The sequence below is a fragment of the Cyprinodon variegatus genome, unplaced genomic scaffold, assembly GCF_000732505.1.
Source record: "Cyprinodon variegatus isolate N-32 unplaced genomic scaffold, C_variegatus-1.0 Scaffold59, whole genome shotgun sequence".
In the NCBI taxonomy this organism is placed as follows: domain Eukaryota; kingdom Metazoa; phylum Chordata; class Actinopteri; order Cyprinodontiformes; family Cyprinodontidae; genus Cyprinodon; species Cyprinodon variegatus.
In genome coordinates this window covers 447,932-473,770 of record NW_015150512.1, presented here as the reverse complement: position 1 = coordinate 473,770, position 25,839 = coordinate 447,932, and the positions used below count along the sequence as shown (strand labels likewise).

Below are 25,839 nucleotides of genomic sequence, written 5' to 3'. Positions count from 1 at the left end.
ATGCACAAGTTTTTATTTGGACATGTCTATTTCATAACTAGGATCCAAACAGCTTTCTGAAATGCTTACTAATATTCCTCTATATTTTATAGTTGCTGTAGAAATTAAATTCTGCACAGCTGGTTAACATTTTAAGGGGCTCACTACTGTGCAGATTTATTCACGATTCTTTCTTTCTTAGATTACTGCAAACTGTTGGTGAAACAGCAGAAGAAAGACCATCCTGGATAGAAGAAGCAGCAACAGTAGAAGAAGATGAAACTCCTCTGGCATCTCAGGGACGGGCAATGTTCCAGCTGTTTCTGTGATGCTAAAAAATATATATATAAAACTATAAGTATAACAATGACTCAAAAATGAAAGGAACTGGGGAGATAAAAAATGTACATTTTTAACCCGATCCACTTTTATTTCTTCACTAAACTACTAACCACTTGTACATGATAGCCCTGCTGCTGCTTCCTCTGGCTATTCTGGGTGGTTGTACCCAGCAGTCTGTCCCTCCTGACCCTTCATTCCATGTAACTGGAGGTCACTCGTAGAGTCACTAGGGGTTCTTGGAAGGAAAGAACCACCAGGTACTTCCATCTCTGCCCTGTCCCTGCTGCTGTATCACTCCCTTTTCTCCCCTTCTCCTTCCAATGCCTCTTGGTGTCCCTCAAACTCTTTCACATCTTTCTTCACACTTCCTCTGAATAACTACAGGATCTGTCAGTAAGAAATAAGCAATGGCTGAACATAATAATGGATCGAGTTAGAGCTAAAAGATGGGGGGATTTTTCTCTTTACTTTGGTCAAACTTTTGCCAATTTACCAGACTTCCCTGTTTCTTTGCTAATCTTCCTCCAGAATAGATCCTTTTTACTCCAGTCTCTCAAGCTGGTTATATCGTAGATCAGGGTTTCTTATCCTTGGTCCTCATGGCCCACTGTCTTTCATGTTTTAGATGTGTTTCTCCTCAAGCACATCTGATTCAAATGATGGCATTACCTCCTCGGCAGCAATCAAATGCTTCAAAATCCTTTTTATAACCTTTCTATTCAGATCAGGTGTGTGGAGGCAGGAAAATGGCTTAAACATGTAGGACAGAAGGCCCTGTTGTAGATGATAAAAGGAGGACACACAATGAATTTGTCCTGCATGTCTTCTCTGTCTATTGATGAAATAATTTACCTCATAAACTGAGCTGCTCTGATTGGTGGAAGCTCTAGCTTCCAGCAGCAAAAGCTCCTATTTTTGAATTCCAGGGTTTGATGCCAGGACACAAAGCAAGACCTCTTGATCATGCTTGATACTATCAGCCAGACTTTGCATTTAAATAAGACACTCAGACCCCAAAAAGTGTGCAGTGATGCACTAGGTATTGAAGTCATAAACACCTCCAAGAACTAGACTAAGGAACTGTCAGGGACTTGCACATTTGCACTCAGTCAATTCTGAAGTCACAAATAGATTCAACAGCCAGATGAGTATCAGGCTGGAGAAAGAAGGCTTTCTAAGGTCAGCCTCCTTATTACACGTCCAACTTCTTTAAGCCCCAGACATCAACACCTCAGATTAGACAACCAGAGACTTCCTCTGTCCTATTTCAAAGCTTATGTGAATCACTGCTTTCAAACAGTCTTAACTGTGGAATATGACTCCCCTGTCTATTTCCTTCACATTATTTTAACAATATTGATTCCTTTAAAGTAGACGTAGACATTTATAAAGGACAACCTTTCTGGTAGCTTTTTATTATGAACTACTACTTTTTAAATTCATTTTAGATTACACGTAAGAGAGCAGGTATGACACAAGATAGATACTGAGCTTTTAGGAATATTTCATTAAAGCATCACATCATGAATAGCATGACCTTCAGAGGCAGACACATCAGTTGCAGAGCTCATATACGCTGAATTATTCCATTTCTTTTTAACTAGTAAAAATTAAGAATGACCTGTGTATTTGACTATTAAAGTATCATACATCCTCTTGATGTTTTCTTGAAATAGAGGTTATCAAAGATCATAATTTTACCTATGTCCTATACCACTGATGGATAGATAAGAAATATTGACTTATTAAGCAAGATTTCAGCTGATATGGTTTGTACAGTCAAGTCAAAAATGTATTCTTTCTTCTGGGAGATTCAAATTTAGAGTGATCTTTACCTGGATGTTTCTTCTGATAGAAGATGTATTACTATTTGGGTTCTTAACTGAATTGGTTGAAAACATCTGTGAAGTTCAATACTCAGGATGAGGACACATTATTCAATGCAAGACAGACAGTGGGATTATTTAAAAAGCATTTATTAAAATGACAAGCTGCGGATCTGCAGTAGCAGCGGCTAGGGCTTCTGAGCAGGAAACTCTAGACAGAAGAAAACACAGGTAAGTGATCACGTACGTGGGTCACTAACCGGGCTTAAAAGTTCAGTCAATAGCCAAAGAAAAAGGTATGATCCAAAGGGTTGGCTGCCAACAAGATGCAGCGGGCACTGCCCAGAGTGTACCAGATGCTGCAGCCCCGGAGAACATGCAGGAGTCCAAAGCCAGGTCAGGCAAACAGATCAGAAAAGGAACAGGCAGGCTCAGAGATCCAGGAGTCCAAAGACAGTTCAAGCAAACCATTCAAATGACAACAGGTAGGCTAGGTGGTTGAGATGCAGAAGAGGTCAGGATCAGGTAGGCACTTAGGTATGCTAAAAACACTCTAACCACTGACTAGAGAGAACAAAAATAATCTGGCCCTGATGACTTGATGCAAGCATGTAAAATAGAGGCAGGAGCACGTGGGTGAGATGAGAAGTGATTAGAAACCGTGCAGAGTTAGGCAGGTGAATGGAATGAGTAATTAAGTCATTCATCAGTGCCAAGATCATGACAGTGAAGGCAGGTGAAAAATTGGCCAATGACGAGGAGCCGTGTATATCTGAAACACCTGGAGCTTAGCCCTAAAGATAATGATTAAAACATCATTGGGAACATTTAAAAAGCTGGACATTCATTGTTAGAAGGGATTAATTATTATAATTTAGTTTACATAGGGCCCAGGATTTTATGCAAGGGTCCTGAAAATGTTGCTGTCATTACTTGGTTGTAGTTCTGCCACAACATCTGACCCCCTGCAACATTAAAATTCATTTGAATTGACTTTATTTTCTATGTCAATACTCTGAACTTCAGCAAGACATCTGAACCATGTCTACATGTCTAAATTCACTGAGTTTCTGCTGTGTGATTGGATTGCTGGTTTACCATTTGCGTCAACAAGCAGAAACTAAGCAGGTGTACTAAACAGAGTGGCCTGTACGTTTATTTTGCTTCATTAGTCAGGTATTTAATAAGGAGAAAACATTGAATTAACATTTTTTTAGCTTAATTAATGCTATCAGGGGATAAAATTAGTCTATAAAAATGACTCTGAATAAAGACTGTCAGGACTTAGAGCGTTGGACCCAGAATTTAGGCAGACAGACTGAAGTGATTTATAAAAAGGGTTTATTAACTGCGTAGGGATCTGTGGATTGTCAGCCTGGACTAGATGACTGGAATCTCTGGTTTTTAAGTTCAGTCAGAGTCCAGAGGAAGGAGTGGAATCCAGCTGGATGATTTTCCACAGCATGCTGCATAAGCGGCCCAGAGAGTTCCAGGAGTAGAAGCCAAAGGTCCTGCAGAGCAGACAGACGAGCAGAAGCCAGCGAATGAAGAAGAGCAGAAGTATCTGGAAGGAGAATCTGACGTCGGTGTTGATGAGGAAGCAGAAGTCCAGGCCAGAAGATCAGAGATCCAAAGAGGTACCGAAGGGAATTCCAAGTCCAAGTGTTGTGAGTGTGGGCAATAGGGTGGGAAGGCATGATTGCGACTGTGTTTTTTTTATTTATTATTTTGTCCAGGTTGGGGTCTGAACTGCTCCCTCTCCCAAGAACATCTCAAGTCTCCGCTAAGTGAGGAGCCCATTCCCCCCGTCCTGCTCTCCCTCCGCTGACTGGTGCCAGCCAAATCCCAAAAATCGTGTTAGGTTAGTTAAGCTGCCTCCAAACCAGTCAGGCACTCTGGGTTTTCTTGCTGGCTTTCATCCATTTGTAGTGTTTGAAAAATAGATATAAAGTGTTTATTTGGTAGTGCCAGAAAATAACATCTAATATTCTTAACAATACAGTTTTTTAAAAATGTTTAAACTCACTAGAATAAAAAATGGCTAACATGTTTTGGTGGAATAATAGAACTAACTGAATACTCTCCTTGATTAAGTCATGACACCTTTGACTTCACCGTCTCCAACATCTACTTATAATTTCTAATATCTATACATTAGATAGCCAAGGAATGAATTCCATATATACATACAATTTTGTCAGATGGGAGATTTAATTTATTATGATAAAAGAAAAATAACTGAGTTAATAATTTGGATATTATTATAAATTGATTATGAAGTTTTAAAGCAACAGCTCCAGCTAGATAAAGGTTGATAAAATACATCTTTATTCCTTATTGATTCATTGTAGCTTGGAAGGAATTATTTTACTGCCTAAATACAATAAAAATTAATCTATATGTAAAAAGTAAGTAAAGTACAGTAAGTAACTAGGTAATGCAGTGGTGAGTTTCTTTTACCACCCCCTACTGGACTGAAGGTATATTGGTTTTTCTCTAGCTGACAAAGCTTTCAGGATTCATTATACTGAGGTAGAAAAAAAACTGAGATTTTTTATTTATTTTTTTAACAATGTTCCTTCATCCCTGTGGTGAATTAGAGGCATTGTGGGTCTATGAAAAATACATTTTAAATCCCCAGTAAGGGTGCCAATTAGTTACATCTCCAAACTACTGCTCCTCCGTGAAATCAATAGATTTTTATACACTTAAGTTGTAGCTATAAACTTTATATTCCTATATTACTTTTGAAAGGTCGCTGTTAAATGCACTGAGGCCAGAGTTGGGATTTCAGTGTCTGTCATCATTCTGGGAACTTTCTAGTTGCATCTTTTGCTTCAAACCATGATTTTATATTCCCGCTAAGCTGAAATCAATGACACCATGTAGTTAACTGTATATTTGCCAGCCATGAAATGCGTAACAATCGATAATTTAAGGTGCATAGATTATTTTTCACATAATAGAGATGTAAGTCACATTAAATGAGCAAATATATCACCTGTAATGCAATGCATGGAGAAGTCTGGCTGTTTAAACCAGAGACAAACCTTTTAATTCATGAATTGCACACAAATCTGACAGACACAAAAGATGAAGCTCAGGGATGTAGTCACGGTTGTTTATTTTCAGGAAGGAATGAAGAAATTACAGAGTGCTGAAGTAAAAACGTGTTTTCAACCTGTTTAAGTGTTCAGCACAAAACTCTGAAAATGCGCTCTGTTAAAGAGTCTGCAGCTTGTCAGGAAGATGTAGATTTATATTTTCAACTGACATAATTTTCTGCAAACCTAAATGATGAATTTTCTAATGATTACTGAGCCCAACATGACATGTGCAACTAATGAGTATAACTCCACATGGACAGAAAAAAAAAAAAAAAACCCTAAGTTTTTAATACATATAAGGCTTTTGGATATATTTTTTTTTATAATTTCTAAAAGGTTTTTTATTAAATGCTGTAAATTGATCTGTTTGATACTGCCACATAAACACTAGAGATGCACTACAGTGCAGAAGCTTTACAGTGAACTTACAGTACATGTTACATTTGATCTGATCAACACTGCAGATGAATCATCTTTGAATGGACAGACTGTCTGTGGTTGAACCAACCAGTAGAGTTAGGTACAGGTAAAAAAAAAATATCATTAAACAGTAAGACTGTTAGTAAAAACATAAAAACACAATAAAAAAAGAAAAAAAAAAGAAAAAGATTTTGAAGACACAGAAGAGCTCATGTTTAATTTAGAACCATGTCTCCTTAGTCTAAAACAGTTTGGACTAATGTCTAGTTGTGTTTTATAGTTTTAGGTCATTGTGCTTTTTATCTTGAATCTTATCAAATCCTCGCTGGAATTTCTGGTCAGACTTTTAAAGCTGCATGGAAGGATTTACAATCTCTTGTCAGACAGAAATCTTGGTTGATTTTATATTAAAATTCACTAATAGCCTTTTTAATGACATTATTTGGCTGGGATACATTCCTTTTTTATCCAATGAATCACCACTAATATTTGAAAACTAAAGAAAGGAAGTAAAGCTGATGTGACAAGGTCAAACATGTCAGGTGGTTTGTCAAAATAGCGATTTGTTTCCAGCTAGGCTACAGCATATTTGAAGAAACTTTAAAGAGAGGACAACAGGGCTTCTGCCACACAAACGTGAGATATTAGTCCATCAATAAAATAACAACACGTTACAGCTGTTATTGAACTGATTATAAAATCGTTCTGAAAAGAGGAAAGAAGGAAGCAGGAAACGAGTTTGATACAGAAGCGCTCATGTCAGGGTGACAATAATCAGACGTCTGCAGCTGGAGTCACACTGCATGATTATCCCAGAAAACATTACTGCTTGATTTACGTCGCAGGTTGTCTTTGGCCGTGGGATCAATTAACAGTCACTAGGAACATCACTCACTTTGAAAAACCAGAGCAATAAATCAAGCTTATGATTAGAGGGCTTTTTTTTTCTGTTGAATCAAATGATTTTTGTGAAAAAATGCCCAATAAGCAAACTGTGTGAATGCAGATTACCCAAATCATAAGACATACATGTGGAAGTGAAGGTGTTGACATAAAAAAAATAATAATAAAATGCAAAATAGAATTCTGAATAGTTCAAAAGGGTAAAGCCTAAGCTGCATTAAATCTGTAATTGTGCAGCTGTAAAAGCTATTCAAAAACTCCTATTCGGACTGAGACACATTGAAATTCCGCATAATGTAAATTTAGCTCAAAAGAGGGCAGAAAATTTAATCTACTTTCACTAATATTGAAACAGTTTTTACACCCCTTCTACCACTGAGCAAAGAGTCTCTGGATTTGTATTTTTTTTAAATTGTGGGATAAAATAGTATGTTAGAGCTTTTGTACGGCCAGCTGTTATTAGTTTAACATAATGTGTTTAATGTTTTAAACTGGTGACTAGAGATACAACTATGGATTTGATAACTGATGATAAAAAGCACAAGTTTTTCCTGAAATATTTAAGGGTTCAGCACAAAAACCCTCAATTTCAACTCTAATGAACTTGTCACCAAAAACTGTGAAAGTAGTGCAGAGTTTGAATCAGTAAGGCATAAATCAAAGTGCATTTTTCTCTTATCAATAATTAATTTCTGTTTAGATGTCAGAAGGTAATTAAAACCATCAAAGCTGTAAACTTTAAGCTTTTTGGGTGAGTAAAAAAACAACCAAACCAATTGTTAATCTGCTCATTATCTGGGAGTTAAAACCAAAAGCAATTATTGAGGTAGTTTTATCTGTTGACTTGAATTTTACATCAATATCACCCTTTAAATAAGATTAATTACCTCTAAAACATCTCTAATCTCTTAAAATCAGGAAGTCATCTTCAACATGAAGGTATTTACAATAGGTTTTTGGATTTCACTAATGGCGGTTATTCATTTAATGTTACCCTTTCACACATTAGTGACATAATTACATTAAAATATGTTTACAACAGCAGCAAATAAAAACAGAATAAAAATGTTCCCTACATGGGTTTAAAGGGGCCCAAAATGGCCCAACAGTCTATTTCACTGCACCATGTAGGTGTTGAATGTCTCTTGATGTTTGCTAGTATTTCGAGCAACGATTTCCACAATGGCAACGTACGTTCCTAATATGAAGCCCACAATCCCCACCACACTGATGATCACGTTCTTCGTAGTTTTCAGTGGTGATAGACCCTCTGTTCGAAAGGCTAGTATCTCCAGGATAGGCGGGAAGATGAGAGCAAGGAAACTGCTGCTGAAAGAGCCAACCAATGAAATGACGAGATCCAGCTCAGGTATCAGGATGGCGAGAAGACCTGAAGAGCAGAGAGGGAAGAAATGTGTTAGATCTAAGATTTAAAGCAAACTAGAGATTAATCTGAACTTAAACAGTTCAAAAGGCCTTCAGAAAAATCTGTAGCTTCTAAACCTCTGTACTTTTACTCAGCTATAATTGTTTTTAAACACCTGCCATTTCCTTTAAAGCTTAATACTACATCTGTACAATAGAGTCGATCCAATTGACACTATCAATGCCTCAAATATGCTTAATATTGACCCAGCTAAGGTCCATCCTCCAAATGTAGCTCGATGAATGATATATATAAAAAAAAAACAAAAAAAAAAACAATAGAGTCACCTTAAAGAGGGGTTAATAAACCGTTTGTGAAAGAGGTATGCTTGTTGTTACAAGACACAGTTTTTAACTGGTTCTTTGGTTTAAAAGTCCTACACTGACTTAACACTGATGTATCCTTTTGAGATCCGAGTCATTTGTCTGCCTTAAGTGATTGGTCAGAGGTAAAACATGATTCTGGAAATGAACTGAAAATAATTTGTAAAAAGTTCAAAGAAAATATTTGAAAAGTTAGAGCATTGCGCTTGGGTCCCAGAGGTTCTGAGTTCAAGTCCCAGATTAGTAGTCCTACCATGGACTACTAATCTGGGTCCCTGAGCAACACCTTCCACACTGCTCCCCCAGCACCAACGGTGGTAGCCCATTGCTCCCCAAGGGGTTGGGGTAAATGTAGAGCATGAATTTCCCCATTGTGGGACAATAAAGGGTTTACATTTACATTACATTAAAAAAAATACCCTCAGAAAGAATGAAAAAAACTATTCTGTAGAGAGTTCTATAAACGTATTACTATAAGGTAGCTCTTCGCTGTTTGTAGACGAGGTTCAACATCATTTCCACATTTTCTTTGAATACAGTAATTAAAAGGCTCTTTAAACAAAATCAGAAAAAAATGGGTAGGTTTCTGACTAAATACAAATTATGAGGTCAGAAATTAGCAAGCCTATTCTCCCATCCTAGCTTTCCATCTAGGTCACATTACAGGCAAACACAACGTTTCTCCTTGCAGATAATGGGTTCATAAACTTTTTCAAGGTGAACCTGAGTAACTCAAAGACGACACAGTCTTAGTATAGATTTGGGAATTTGGGAGAGATTGGTCAGTTATCATGGTCTACCATCATCAGAAGTTGCTGACACACCCACTGGAGAACCAGTTGGGCCGGGCATACACTGAACGATATCATCAATCGTTACACTCACGGTACACTCAGAGCCTCTGATGCAATCTAACCGCTCACACTGTTTGTCCAAAAAGCCACACATTTGACAGAGCCCCGAAGAGAGATGGCGTTTGACAAAACTTATGTCAGAATCAAAGTTCCACAATGGCAACTTCCCCTCAGCAAACACGGCATCAATATCGGTGGAATTTTTTTTTTATGTCCGCTTCAAGTATTTCACCTATGTCCCTGTCAGCCTTAAAGAGTAGATCCTGCATTTTCTCTACAGCACATAAAAGTATGGAAACCTTATTTTTTTTGTATATTTGCTTTTCAAGGAATGCAATATTACAGCCATAGTTTTTTTCCCCAACTCCTATTTTACTGAAGATGATCACATGTAGCTGAAGATCAAGATAATAAATTGCATTCAATGTGCGAGTGACTAATTCTTATGTTTCTGCCACAGAATGGAGGCTTAGAAACCAGAAACACAATCTGTAAGGAGGATGATGGATGAGGTGAACTCAAATTAAAAAGGTAGATTTATTAGGTCAAACAAATGAGAAATGAAGGAGAGAAAGAGAAGAAAATTAAAAATTTGTTAGGGAGGAAGGACTTCCACTGGGTGAACAGGAAACTGTGGTTGTGAAAATAATTTTTCGTTTGTCGGCCAGAGTGGTGACCATGCTGCTAAAATCACCATGACCAGACTCCCCTCGCGTGGTTGCCATAGGCACAAATACACAAACACCTCTCCTGACGTAAAATGTCATTAATCACGGCAGACGTGCGTTTTGGTTCCATTCTGGACACGAGCAAACGATTCACACGTGGAAAACAGACGTCTTACTGCTTACTGAGCTGCAGAGACTGTTAGTATTTCCTCTGTGGTGAGTAAGAAGGCACGGCCAGAACAGGTGTTCTTGTTCTTTCAGAAAATCAGGCACATAAAAGCCTCTTTCAACCATAATCAAATGCTCGCCACTGCATATTAAGTCCATTAAATTATCCTGAAAGACAGAAGCAAGGTTAAACTTTCATGCAGCTGATAATCTACACAGAGTTGCATGTTTGTGTGGAGAAAAGCGATAACTACTCAGGATACACAGTCCAACGCTGCTCTTTAACCCAGATTTAAAGCATCAAATGAGGTTGTGATGGAGTACAGAGGGGAGAGCCAACTTACTTAGAGAATATACTGACCCTCTCACAGCAAATAAAGCACAGGGCCTCTTCTAAAAGGCTAGCTCCTGTCTCCTGGGGGAGAGGCAGCAAGCGGATCATCAGGCGCCTTCAAAGTGTTAAAGAACTACTGTAAGCGCATTCATTTGGCTGCATGCTCTTAGATCTTACAGAAAGTGGCCTTTCCTTGGGAAAAGCTTGCACGCGAAATACGTGATCCGAGTACGTGAAGGCAATTACTGCACTTAAAGAAGCCTTTCTTTCCACATGGCCATGCATTTAAATCATTTGTCTCAAATCCTGTAATATGACACACAATCTGAGCAGACATAAATAGATGTTAAAAAGCATTTTATGGCTCCTCTTTCCTCTTTTCTTTACTCCACACAGGTTTTACGTTTCAGTCCTGTTACCTTACTTTTTGTTTTCAAGTAGAACCTCCTAGCCTAAAAACCTCAACAAATAGCCTTATTTATTTCCTTTAAACCATTAAAAAAGTACTTAAAAATGTTAATATTTCTCAATTCTCTCCATCTTGGATACTTTGCTAAAAAAGAATGTTAGATTCTGAGGTCTGTGGGTTTTTTTCTTTCCACCCGTCAGCATCAACAAACTGGCCTGGCCAGTTCAATTAAGCAGCAAGGAAGAGGATATAAAGGACAGACTCAGAGGGAGAGAGCAGGCCGCTTTTAGACTGTCAGCAGGAGGTTTCAGAACCAGGCCTAGAGGTTTTTAAAAACACAGAGGGAGAAAGAGACAGCTCCTCCGCTAAACGGACTCAATTACCCCCAAAGCTATGAAGCCACGGCTGGCAGAAGGGATGCTCTGAGGTTGGATTAGAGGTTGGGAGGGAGGCTCTTAGCTTTCTTATTTCCACAGACAGTCAGCGTATACTGGAGGCAGTCTTAATCTCTTCACCTCGCCACCAGAAGCCACCACCCAAATATGAGCAGAGCTGCCTTTAGCTCTTAAAGGCCTGCGCAGATTTTCATAGAGTTCTCCCAGAGTGTGCTGATCTGCTGCAAAGTGAATGGAACATTATTAAACATAGACCTGAGCTCAGTCTACCCAGAAGGCTTACATCTTTTAAATGAGCAGTTGGTACCTGCATAAACTAACATTAATTAGCCCAGCGAGGGTGTGCTCTGCACCATGGGAGAGTGTGCTCTATGCATTTATGCTGATACTCAGCAGCAGCATAAATGCCATTGAAGAAGGCCAAAGCTTTTCAAAGTTGGACCAACAGACAGCATTTTAAGTTATAGAAATAAGGCCCATTGTCCTCTAGACTGACCAAACTGGTTTAGTTATAACAGGTTGCTAGTGTAGGTTGCTTGATTGTGCAAAATGTAAACCTAAGTGACCAAACCTAAAAAGTGATGGTACTAATCTTCAATGTGTTTATGAGGCATCCGCTACGCCTGTTGACATTAACTGTTTAACTGACCTTCAGAAACTGCCTGATGAATTTATCCATTCCAAAAACTGGCCAACATTTTTGGACTTTCTTACACATTCTAAACACTGTCTTTGGGGTGTTTTTGCTATATTTTTAAGGTGCAGTATTACATTTGCCGTAGGTGAAAAAGTTTTTTTTTTTTTATCAGATCTGAATAGAGTACAATCCATGTGTTTGATCTATCCTTGACATAGTTGGTGTAAAATTGACTTTGTGCCTTTCTTTCAAAGACTTTCTTCTTATTACCACTATTTTAGTAAAGCCACATTTGTGACCAGCTTAAATGTGATTCTTGTTGACTTGTTTTCCTGTTTATAGCTGTGGATGTCTGCAGCTACGCTTGAGTTACAATGGGTCTCTGGTGTGCTTTTCTGGCCCATGCTCTCCTTTCCCAGTCTGTATATTTAGGTGAACCATTAAGTCTTAGTGGGATAAGGGATTAAATAGCGTAGTAGTCTATAACCTAACCCTGCTTTAACCTGCTCTATACCTTTACCCTGACTGGTGTGGTTGGTGCCTTGTTCTTGAAGATACTGTTGTTCTTCAACAAACCTGTGTATAGTGAGAGTAAATTATTTAACACTAGGACTCCCAGAATTCTGATACTTCTAGAACTCCCACTGGCCGTTAATTTGACAGGTGACATTTTTCCTGATGAAACGCATGAGTAGTGATGTCATCAACTGAAATGGTTTTAGTGTGGGATATAAAGCCACTGTGGATATGTATACCTTAAAATAGTTCTAATATATATTTTTGTAAAGGCTGTATTGTATGCCATAATCATTTGCGGTCTAAATTTGTATTAAAAATAAATCAGTAAAATAAGACAGTTTTACTACACAGGTTCGAAGTTTGAAATTACAATTTTATTTACAAAAATTGATTGATTACCTAAATTTAGAGGTAATGGTGCTTATAGACGGGGCAAAAGTTAAATTGGGACTTGAGAGCTTACTCCGAGTAACTGCATAAGCATCTATGCATACGACCTTTTTTTGTTAAAGACTTGGTCATTCTGTTCTTCAGTAAACTGTTGTTTTTTTAGGAGCTCATGAAATTTTTGAGCAAGAAAGTAAAAAATACATGAATTACATATATTCCTCTATTTCCTTGCAAATAGATGGCCCATTAGCACTGTATTAATTTATTAACGCCACCTTAAACAATGAATGGTGCTTGCCAAGGCTTCAAAGTTCGAATCGTCTAATGTCTCATGCACAGCAGTAGCTAAGCAGTCAGAGATAGATTTATTTACTCTACCAACAGGTATAAAAAAAAAAAAAAAANAAAAAAAAAAAAAAAAACATACAGTACTAAATAATATTTATGCATTGTGGATAAAATAATCAGTGGGAGAAGATGATTATTTTTAGAACTACCAAAAGTTTTAGTGGTAACACAAAGGTTCGAAATATTGGTAACAGTTAAGCACATGAACTGGTTTGGTGGAAAAGGCCTTTACCGGATGCAAATTACTGGAGTTTTTTTGTTTTGTTTTTTCGTCTTACATTAATCCTTTAATGCCATACTGAAGTCTTTGCTGCTGGCAACCAAAAGATGTGTTATTCTAGTGCTGCATTTTACAGCTGTGTTGATCTGAATCACGGCATGGTAATTATAAAGTAGGTTCAGAGTTGTCATATGTTGGGGTTTGCGTTTTCCTCCCACTTGTTGTCAACAATAATGAGCTCCAATCAGGATTCAGGAATGTTTCCATTACTAAAGGTGTTAAATAAAGCTTAAAAAAAAAAAAAAAAACATTTTACAAAAACACTAAAATCCTGATACACAACTTCTCTAAAATCCTTTAGTGCTTGCAGAGCAAACACTTCAGCGTGAACTTTCATGATCATTTACTTGGCATCAGATTCAACTCCACCAAGGGAATCAGCTCTTTTCATCCCCATTTCCATTCCTCAGTTTTAGTAACAATATAACGTCTGTCTCACCGTTCGCATTCCCACATCCTTCATCAATGCATTTAGTCAGCAGTCACTATTTCTTTTCACCAAGATGAGCTGACAAAGGTAGCAATACACTTCTCCAGAGACGCACTGGATTAAACACTGTTGCTTTAGGGGAAATTTCTCCATTTGCACACATTTTTTTAAGCTATCACAATGATAAGAATATATCATCAACATGAACAATTGTAAAAACTTTTTACAAAACATCTGTCAGCATCTGGAAGGAAGTCAGAGGTGGTTTCAATTGTTTTCCTGGAATTTACATAAAACATTTGTTAGCAAACCGTTTGGATTTCACTTTTTGAAATGCTGGGTTTTCAGTTTTGTTTTCTACAATGACAAAACTGACATAACTGACTGAATTGTAGTAATTGTAGTTTATCATAGTGTTGGGAATGCATTGGACTACATTTTAGGCATGATAGGGCGTGGAGGGTCTGCGTATGTGCAGAATGTCAGCAACAAAGTCATGGTGGTTTATTGATGTGTGAGCCTCACAACCAAGATATTGGACTTGGGGGAATGCAGATGTAATATCCATAGTCCAATGCACTAGGGTGTTAAGGGTGAAGTTGAATTTTGACATTAAGACCTTTTCCAGTATTTTTAAAGCCTGGATAGTATTTGTGAAATGTGAAAGCCCTTTGGGAAACTCCAACTCCCATTGTCATTGTGACACAGCACACACAAGTGAACACTGCACACAATGAAATTGCATTTATGCCTCACCCGTGCAAGGGGGCAGCCCTCAAATGGCGCCCCAAGGGAGCAGTGTGGCGGGACGGTACCATGCTCAGGGTACCTCAGTCATGGAGGAGGATGGGGGAGAGCGCTGGTTAATTTGATACACATTTTTCAAAATCATTTCTTTTTCCCAGGGATTCGGTGCTATACCTGAGGTAGAACTTTTACCTGAGGAAGAAATTTTCAGATTTTTAATGGACTGGGGTTGTGTTTAGAAAGATATCCTGCAGTGCTACAAGAACTGGCAGTAAAGTCTTTATACCTTTTAATTGTCAAAAAAAGTGCACAATGAAGTTTTAAGTTGTACTTTCTTGCTTAAAAACACCTGAACATAGTCCGTCAATCAAGACATTGAGCCTACATTTCAATTATCTTTAAAAATGAGTGGCAAAGCTCAGCAGATGGGCTAGTCTCACTGCAAGACTAGCAAAGCTAACTGGGTGGCAGCAAACTTCAAGTACCGGAATATAATTTTTTTTTGCTGTCTTAATGTAATACTAGCTAAAAGGTGATCAGCAAGAAAATATTTAGGTGGAGTAGCCTATGATCAAAAAGAGCACTTTCACTTCTCTTTGTACATTAAAGATATTATGGATTCTCATAAGCCTGGCTCTCCAGGTAAACCTAAATAAACGGAAATGTGACCCTTTTATTCACATTATATGTGAGATCAGACCACAGTAGTCCACAGTATAGATATAGTGTCCCAGCTCCTGGAGATATTTCTGGAGATCCTGCTATTGTCTACTCCACCAGCTACAACTATGACTTAATGTAAATATTTGCTTATAACCAAAAAGTCAAGGCATTAAACCACGTAAATACGGACTGACGAGCAATGCGGATTGAAGAAATACAATTTTGACTTAAGACATTTTATGCTTCGGTAATATATATCCGTTTTTAAATGTACCTAAAAATGTGTTTATTAGTTTTTAAGTTAGTGTAAATGGATCATGCAGATATAAAACAATAACTTTGGCTGGAAACTGATAAAATTTTAAATCTGAAATAACATTTCCTTTTTTTTTATTTTTCTAATGATCAAGAGCAACTTAATATTGTACGTAATCTACTGCATAAGTCTAAGGCTGGTTAGAAATTATTATCTAACAATTAAAACAATAACCAAAAAAAGAAAAGCTTAAAATTTATATGGCCCTAGTAAAAAGTTAAACCAACTGTTTTTTTTTTTCTTACTACAAGCTTCTGGACGGTAGTCCAGTTGTAGTGCAGTTTTCCTTAGGCTGATTAAAATATATGTTGACCATTCAGAATAATGTGAATAGCAGGCTGACGGAGTTTTTAGGAATTTTATATCCTGAGAATTTCAATGTAAACAGGGATATTGTCTTAGTGGCTTCAGGCTGTGGCCGTTGGATCTGCAGGGAGATTTGGAAGGATCATGGTGATAGATTTGTAGCATAATACTGCTCTGCAAAGTAACTATCAGGGACATGCAAATAGCTTGTGAAAGAAGGCTTTTTAATTTGTGGCAACACAACCAAATTGTTATCGGTCAGACATCTCAGGCTTGTCTTCAGAGACCCGTACTGCGGTGGGGTTTTATTGGTTGAAATATTGAGACTATGACCAAAATGTTTGTATTAAATCATATAAGCTTGTGCACAACATTGTTTCATTAAAACCTTAAACAGTTAAACCCTTTCATATTTTCATCTAAAACAATCTGAGTCTTCCTCATTCAGGAAATTCATTTGGAGGCAGGTCCTTTTTCTGAGGGTAGTCTTTTTTTAAATGTGTGTTTTTGAGTTTTCGACCAAATACGGCTGACTACTGGCACGGCAGGGTAATTGCACCAATTTAGTGTTTCTACAAGCTTGTTGTGCACAAAGTTGAAATCAACACGTTCTTATGTCATATCGATGTGTTAACAGAACAATAAAGCACATTTTTCACGGATTGTGATGTACAAGGGACCCAAAGCTCAAGAGCTTTTTTCAGGAGGTGGTAGTCTGCTGGAGAGAACTCTGATTTAATATTCCAATATACTTCAAAAACATTTGCAAAGATACCCCCTAAAACTGTAGGTGGTAACCTAGGATTTAAATGCTCATGTTTCCCCCACCATTTTCTATAGCAGGAATATTTGGATGACAGAAACATTCAATGTTTTTAGTCACATTTAATATACAACTCAACCCCAACCCCCTCTAAAATGTAACAAATACAAAACACGGATGTACACTCCAAGAAGAATCCAGGAGATGGGGGCAAACATTTTCTTCCACCGTAATTATAAACTTTTGTAGAAGGGCGAAGAGGATTTCTAATATCTGTAGAGAACAGTTTCTTTCAAAATTAAAAATAATATTTCAGCCTGTGAGGTTGGCTCTAGGAGTAATTGAAACAGCAGGACAGTGGAAACAGGATCCACAGTTTCGGTTATCAAATTAAAGCTGCCAATTTAATTTACTCTGGCTGGTGGTTGTTTGAAATTACAGGAATACAGGGAAACAGAAATAGTTCGATCAGAGTAAGCGAGGATTCATTTACTCAGTAGGTGGTATTCTGCTGCAGGGGCTATCATCGGTCCCCGCTCTCATGAAGACTCAATTTAGTTGTAATTAAAAAATATTTTAGCATTAATTCCTATAAGAGATACAACATATCTTTAAGGCAACTTAGCTTAAGCACTGCAAACATGAGCAGGGCATATGTTTTTAACAAAAGACATAAGTAGTAACAGAAAAACAGCAATATAAATTTTGGGTGTTGCATTTGTTTTTTCTGAAGTTAGTTGTTAATGCAAAACTTAAAAATGAGCTTTTTTATGTCTGCCTTTATGCTTTTATATTCAATTTATCCATTAATACATGTAAGCCATTGGAGTTTTTGATTTAAACATTGTGTAGAAAATATTGCAAGAAGCTGAAGTGAAAAAAAAAAAAAAGGTGTTCATGACCACAGCTCAGCTCAGTGTAACTCTACTACTGAGAGAAATTTTAGTGGTGACTCAAGGTTCAGGGTAATCCTACATTTTTCCAAGCTAGTAATTTTGAAACTTGAATGATTCTGGAGTTGGTCTCACCCTTAAAATTATGCATTTGTGCTCCCTGTTTAGACTTCTTTATATTAACTAAGCATGAAGTAAGTTTCGAAATACCAGTTAACCTAAAAAGCCAGCTGCTCTCAGGAAGCCACAGTACTTGGCGAAACACATCAAGCCCAATATGGAATTAGGACCTCATTTTCAAAAGCTTAGTGACTTATTATTTCTGTCTGTATATTATTCTTCTGTTGCACATCGACATATTTTGCAAATGGAAACCTATAAACTTCATCACTACCTTTTTTTTAAAGAGGTATTTTCTTTAAATTATTTTTTTTATGTATTCATGCTTCCTTTTTTCCAGATTTGGTAAATGGCCTGTACTTACGGTGGCTTGCATGAGTATTTTCAAAAGTCTTGAACTTTCCAAAATGTTTTTTTATAACAACAAACATATTTTATCAGAATTTCGTCTGCAAGACTAACACAAAGTGGCGTAAAAAATTTGTTAAGTAGAAGGAAATTCTAAAAAAAAAAAAAACAAAACCTTTCCTGACCCACCGCAGGCACTCTCCCTTTTTTTCCTCCAAGCTCGGGTCTTCTACCATGGCCTGGGAGCTTGAGAATTCAGCGCAGTATCCTTGCTGTTCCTAGAACTTTCCTGGACTGAGATGTTTGATGTATTTCCAGGGATCTGCTGTAACCACTTGACAAGTTTGGGGGTCACTGCCCCGAGTGCCCCAATAACCACGGGTACCACCGATGCCTTGACCTTCAGGGTTTTCTCCGGCTCTTCTCGGAGCCCCTGGTATTTCTCTAGTTTCTCATGTTCCTTTTTCCTGATGTTGCAGACACTTGGTATTGCTATGTCAACCACAACGGCTTTCCTCTGCTTTTTTTCCACCACCACAATGTCTGGTTGGTTTTCCATTACCATTGGGTCCGTCTGTATCTGGAAGTCCCACAGGATCTTGGCTTGGTCATTCTCTACAGTCTTTAGAGGTGTTTCACACTTTGATCTTGGGGTTTCCAGCCCAAGAAAAACTGAACTATACCTTGACCAGTGAAATTTTCCATCATAGCGCTCCAGCGGTCCAAGCATTTTTAACATAGAAATCCACTCAGAGAGAAAGAGGTTGCAAGAGGTAGCATCTTAATCCCCACTCCCCCTGCTATTCCTGTAGCTGCTAGCTAATGATGGCTATAGAAGAGTAGCCCCTCAAACATATTCCTAAATAACGTTCAACCCCACAGTGTTTAAAAGTTGGGATCCTGTTCTCAGCCTTGTAAGCTTACTGCCTTTTACTCCATAGAAACAAAAGTCATTATGGCAAAACCTTTTTTATTCCATTTTCTTCAGAGCACACGTTATGCCTCTACAGATATCAAAATGTTTTTCTGAGTACATCTGTAAACGCTAGCTCTGTATTTTTGTTTTAGTCTAAATTCATAAGTGGTTCCTTGCTGAGTTCAGCTATTGTTAAGGTGCATTCAGAACGAACATGGTGTCTGCGGCGAGGGCAGTGGATATACATAATATCCCCATGTAAACCACACAGGATAGGGTGGTTAAGAGCCGTGAAAGGAGGTCACTGCCCCGCTATCACCTCATAGTACTAGATAGAACTGAGGTGTTGTCAAACAGCAGCATCGTATGGAGAGAGTGGAGTGGTGATCGCTGAAGTTGAAAAAATTTTAACTTTTCTATGAAATTGTGTCACAACAACCAATCAGGGAAATATGAAATGCAGAGCAGTGAAGTCCCTGCGGAGTCGTGGAAATCACCGCTCTCGTGGAAAGCACTGTTTGTTTTGAGCATGCATGAAAACACGTTTATCTATGGGGTAAAGAATCTCCCTCCCCCCTGATTGACATGACTGCTGGAAACCCTTGTGGAGTTTATATTCACACACAGACAGTAGGGGAGAAGAACAGCACCGTTGAGCTGACACTTAGTTCAGCTCAACGGTGCTGAACTTAGTAATGTGTATCCAAGGTTAAACCAGACTTTTCATGGCCTCAATGGAGGGATGCTTAAGGGGATGAAATAAAATGCATCTGTGGAGCTACTTCATAGCTAGATCCAGCTTTTGCAACAGCCTAACTTGCATCAAAAATGCTTTTTTTTTTTTTTTTTTTTTAAATACCAAAAAAAATTATTTATTTTTTTTACCTAACATTGCTGAAGGGAATCTTTTTCCTGATACAAACACCAGTGCTGCACTACTGGATGCTTGTGTATATCAGGTCAGGTTTTGATCCAGCGTTTTCATTGATCATGTGGATTTAATTGTGTTTATAAAAATAAAAGTGTTTCAAGTGGACGCAGTACTGGAAAGGCTTAGTCATTAAAGCAATAAAAAAATTGTTAAATAAAAAAAAAAGTCCATACCCTAATTAGAAGCTGGGTGATTCTCTTCGGTATCTTTTAATCATTCATTTTACAAATTTAATGGTATTAAAATATACAGAGGTGGGATGAAAGCAAGGACAAACCTATGTTCTAAGAGTTTAAATACAGAGCCATTCACCCTTGAACAGCCACCTGAATCTTAATCTAGAGCTGAGAAAATGATGTGTGCTATCCCAGCATGAAGAGGCACAGCCTTCGAGATACAATTACAAACAAAGTCAGAACAAATGATTATCCTGTACTTCAAACATGACAAATGTTGAAAATGATTGCAGTAAATTGTATTTCAGCGAGGAGCCGTATGATAAATAAAGATATCTGCTGCTTGTTTGGAGGGCTGTTTCACAAGTGAACTCATCCAGTTTGCCCTGAAAACCATGATGTTGAAATAAATGACAAATAGCCGGAGAAGAATTAAATGCTGGGCTCCAGCCTAAGCAGTTCTGTTTCATAAATAAGAAGGAAAAGTAAGATCTTGAGCACAAAATGGTCAGCTTCACGAACAAGTGGTGAGGGCATTAAAATGGGAACTGAAACAAACGCTTTAGGGTTTTCTTCTTACAAGTAGACAAGTAAACAAGTGTGAATTTTAATCACACAAAGATTTAAAAGCATGGCCTGCACCACATACAGGTTTACTATAACAGCTTTTAACCTCAGCATGTAAACTAATAGAACGATAAAAAACATAATAAAAAAACACCTGCTAAGCATAAAATCAGTCTGTGTTTTAGCAAAAGGCAGTTTTGATACACAAAAACGGCACAGTCTAGTACCACAGTGCCATGACCTGCCTTTTTTGTGAGGTTCATTGTACAACATGAAAATGTCATCAAAAGACCTTTGTAGACTGCCATGTCATCTGCTGGAAACAGAACCTTTTATTGTGTGACACCTGCAAGAAGCCAAATAAATGAAACCAGCACAAAGGATGTGCTGGAGTCATTCAAATACCATTGAGTCGTGCAGGGAGTCGGCCTTGGAGGCATTTTTATAAAATAACTAGAAGTAAATACAAAACTAATGCAAAGAAAAAGAAATAGCACAAAAACCAAGGAAGACTTATGGTGGAAAAAAAAAAAAAACAAACATGCAAGCTTACAAGTGTAGGAATTAAGTTAAATTTCCGTGATATTTAGAGATACAGAGGCTAAACTCATCATCAAATCATCAAAAAAGTCATCATCTCAAAAAAAGCTCAATTACTGTATTGTGATTCCATGAGATTATAAATCAGGACATACAAAAACATTATGACAAATCTTACAAATATGCAGGGATTAGTATGGGATACAAATGTGATATTACCCTACAGTGAAAACAAGTTGTTTTTGTAAGGAATAGAGCTGTACAATACATTGAATCAAGTCATAAACCAAGGCAAAGTTCTAATGACAAAGGACTAGGCTTTGAGACAGTACTTGAAACAACAGATTATGATGAACTAAAACTCTGCTGCCTAATAACATCTTTGTTAAAGATAGACTTTTATATAAATCAATATAATAGGTCCAATTCATAATCATCATTAAAATTATAGAAATGAGTTTTTCTAAAACAAGCACCTCTTGTCCTCCTTCACGTTCCTGATGATGTCACATTATCTGTGTTGGCTTTTGCTATGCGATGAGATTTTTTTGCAATCTCAAACTGTATCCTGTTAAGGATAAAATATGAATTTTTTTTTTTCCTACCCTCAGCTATTGTGATCCCTTTCTTTTTTTTTTTCTTACTAAAAGGGCAGTGCCTTTTCTACGGCAGCAAGTACTTGGACCCCCCCGAACCTGTGTCTTTATATTGTGTGTGTGTTTTATCTTTTCTTGGATGGGGTGTACCGACACTGAAATTCCGCCCTACTGGAGTGCTGCTTATAGCTGGGTGAAAAATAAGGAAATCTTGAATATTAAACCAGTTTTCTGTCAGGTAGCAGGGATGGTCAGAACCTCGGCTTCAAAGCTGCCTCTTCTCTTCTTACTATGGCTCAAGTCACACGGCAAATAGGCTCAAAAGCATAAGCAATGGGATTCAGGTCGTCACATTTCGTTTCATCTTTATCTTCCATCATACTAAAGTATTTTACGGTTGTGAGATATCGCCAGTATATCCAGTGTGTTAAACTGCTAGCTTAAGCATCAAACAACCCCAGTGATTTCACAGCTTGGAGTACTGCAACATGGCGTCCCCCTACATTTATATTTCTCATAATTTTGTTTCTATTTAAAACAATCAGTCTGTTTTATTGTCCAGTAACTTATTTAAATATTTTTATGTATGCCATTTTAAAAAATGTACTAAAATATTAATACAAATTACTGACCAAGAATTTTTTGGGTGATTTTATAAAGACAAACAGTTTGATCTTCATGGCTCACATATTACGTCATGCATACCTAGATCCTATTATCAGTGGAAGCCAATCAGGAGAGGGGTAAATGTTGCATAAATTCTGTTTCACTGGAGAAATCCTTCAACTGTCTGTGGCAGAAAACAATACAAGGCAAAATTTGACTAATTTAGATAAGTGGCATACACTGAAAAAAAAGAATACTGACATAAATTACTGACAGTTGGCCTAGCCATTGTGTGGACTGAACTGCTGATGTCAACCTTTAACTTCTTTTGGAAAGTCAAAAACCAGAAAACAGTTTGTGAAATTCTACAAATAAAACAAAAAGAATGCAAAAGATATGTTCATCAATGAGACACAGAACATAAAAGTTAAGGTATTCTAACCCATCTTGGAAAATAAATCTGAAAAAAGATGTTAATGTAAAAGTTACTGTTTCAATGAATTTTGTATCAGCAATCTCTTTTCAAACAGTTACTGGACTGTTCTGTAATTACCCTATATAGAGCTTCTCTGAACCGTGAGCATCTCTCTTTCCCTCCCAGTAATCTTTTATGCCTGCAGTGTGTTTAGTTAACGGAAGACTAAGCAAAACAAAGTGGACACTTCGTCAGAAATCCTTTGCTGTTCTTAAACAAAGTCCAACACAAAGCCAAACTGATTCTTATTTGAACAATATACATTTGAGGCTGTAAGGACCTCAGAGAATACTACAAAGACAATAAAGACGAAAAGAGCTCAGCTCTGCAGGCAAAGACCCTCCCAGCAGACTCAACTTTATCTCCACCAAACGAAGCAGAGAACAAACGAGCAAAAAAAGGATCAGAGACGGACTGTTGTCCTTTTCTTGGCTCAAATTCACACTGACCCATCTGTCTTTAAGAGGCCTTGGTGCCACTGAGTTTCTGAGGGGCTTAGAAAGGGTACAAGAATCTTTAATGACTAAGGCCACCACTTTTCCAAAGTATTTTATCCTGCAATGTTGGGGGGAACAATAAATATTGCTTGATTTTTAAGAGGACCTGTGGGGTACAAAAACTATGTGGATGAAGTCATTAGAATTCAGTGAAAGGCTTTGAAAGACTTTTTCCGTCCCAACAAGAAAAATCTAAACTTAAACTAAAATAGAAGACTTCTGTGTGCATCTGCTCTTCAAAGTTATCTTGTGTACTTAAAACGCAAAAGCTAAAGCAGAACACAGTGTTCCTGGTATGGAGCTCCAATCTAAGTTTTGCTTGAAGGCAGTCTATGATGGCAAAGGATTTTTGTTGCATCTTGGACACTACCTAAAATATAAAAAAAATATTGGCTGAATAAAATGCCAAAGGAGTGATTTACCAACCAAGTTAAGTATAAGGCATTTATGAAGCTTTTATGTAGCATTATTAAATATACTTGAGCAAATACTTGAGTGGTTTACAAGTGACCATGGGCCTACTGTTGCATCCTGTGTAATTATTGTAAAGGGAGCTAGAGTACACCGTTACTGTGTACTGAAACATTTAAATTATAAATAGTCTATTAAAGCTGAAATCTCCTACTGAGAAGCGATATGTAAACGACAGCCAGGGAGAAAAACGTGCTGACAAAAGATGAGAAGGAAAAAAAACACAGAATGGAGAGAAAAGGATGAGAGGAGCAGGAAGAGGAACAATTAGAGTTGGAGGGCATGTGTGACCTTCCCTACCCTGCAAGAGATCCTTAGGTTAAAAACAGAGATTCTCAGGCTCACTGGGTCTTTTGACATAATAAGCGAACCAGAAGTTTGGGTCGTTTATGGACAGAAGCCTTCTATTAGAGACGAGGGAAGTTGAAAACACTCAGATGCAGGGTTCTGATTAATTTTTCAGATATGACCTTTAGTGATTTTTGCTGTTGCTGTCTTTCCAAATTGTTGAAGACTTTGTCAACAAGACCATAAAGCATTTTTAAAATCTATGCTGTATTCAGTTAGTCTGCCCCTGAAAAGAACTAGTCAGTGTCACATCTGAAGTTCGCTTCTGGCACCTTCCTACAACAGGTGTTAATTAAGACAGTCACAATACAGATGTACGAACATGATATTAACTGAATGTCAACTTTGTCAACTGTTTAAGCCACAAAAGGCTCATAATTCATGGCTCCATAAATTATGACTTAATACTTTCTGTTTAGGGGTATTGGCAATACTTGCTGTGCATAAGTTAATGTCTTGATTTTTTATTTCCATAAAATGTAAGCCGGTTTCTTAGAACAAAGCATTAGTAAAGCCATTAGAGTTTACTGTGTTTGTGTGTTGCCCCCCTATACAAGGGCTTCAACTCAGTGCTTCCGAATTTTGTTTTTATCTAATTTCTGGTCAGAGGCATTGGTGAGCTTTTGCTGCCATTTTACCTATGTGCTTGTTTGTAAGGCTTATCTTCTGATAAAGTTCTAAATATTTAGTTTCCACTATGTTCCGACTAAAGCATTGAATGGTTTATAGCTGCCTTATAGTATTTTCAGCTTAAAAAGCTTACGGTAAGTAGTATGTATCTATGAAGGCCTGTCTCTTTACTGAAATTGTCATTAAAGGTGTTGTTGCTACCATTAGCTTGGTGTACTCCATTTGCAAATTAGGGTAGAAGCTGTGTCTTAGCCCTGAAATTGGCAACTGATGGACATGTAACTCTAACCAACCACTAACAGCTATTAAATGTGTGGTATCCTTGATTTTTAATGGAAAGCACTCTTGTAGGCATCCATCTACTTTTTCTTTATTTGTGCTTAACTGTGGTTAAGGGCAATTGACTGAGACATTTCCGTCCCTTTTCCAGCACTTCAAATAGTCTTGCAACTGAAATGAACTGCCAGTTATGCACTGCTATTAACCAATACTACCGAACATTAACGCAAGAGGATTGTGTGTGTTGTTGTTTTTGTTTTGTTTGTTGCTATGGGATAATTACCTAGAACACAGCCTTGTCTGAACATTTATAAAATAAGGCACATGTTCTTCACCATGATAGGATTGTAGCAGAGGGAGGGAGAAGGATAGGATCACAATCTGCAGGTTTACTAGAGGTTCCTATGATGGAAAGCCCATTTTTTAGTTATCAGGCTCCTGAACAAACATTAAAACCAGTTTTAATCTGTGAGGCAGACACCCTGTCTACTTTTAAGGCAAGGCTTAAAACTTTCCTTTTCGATAAGCTTATAGTTAGAGTGGCTCAGGTTATCCTGAGCTATCTCTATACTTACGCTGCTATAGGCTTAGACTGCTGGAGGACATAGAGAACCCTCTTCATCATTCTGCTTTATTCTAGCTCTATTCTCCCATGCTGCAGCATTTGTTAGTTTAGTCTGTAATGTTGTGATCGCTTTGTTTTTTCTCATCATAGCAGCTTCATCTGGTCTGTTCCTGTTTGACTGTGACACCTGGAGAGAACTATCAGCTTTGCTGCTGCCATCAGCACCTTTTTTTATACCGTATTTTCACAACCATAAGGCGCACCGTAAACGTCTTTTTTTTCCCCTCAACTGACTTATCTTCCACTAGAACAGGATTCTTATTTGCCT

General features: G+C 37.6%; 1 protein-coding gene across 1 annotated transcript in view; it reads right to left on the bottom strand.

Moving 5' to 3' along the window:
- Nucleotides 1-5,277: 5,277 nt before the first annotated feature.
- Nucleotides 5,278-25,839, bottom strand: part of LOC107082726 (proton-coupled amino acid transporter 1-like) — a 54,676-nt gene continuing 34,114 nt past the window's right edge. The window contains exon 12 of the mRNA XM_015371535.1: nucleotides 5,278-7,967. Coding sequence (XP_015227021.1) covers nucleotides 7,693-7,967 — 275 coding nt within the window. The 3' untranslated portion in view covers nucleotides 5,278-7,692. The remainder of the gene's footprint in view (nucleotides 7,968-25,839) is intronic.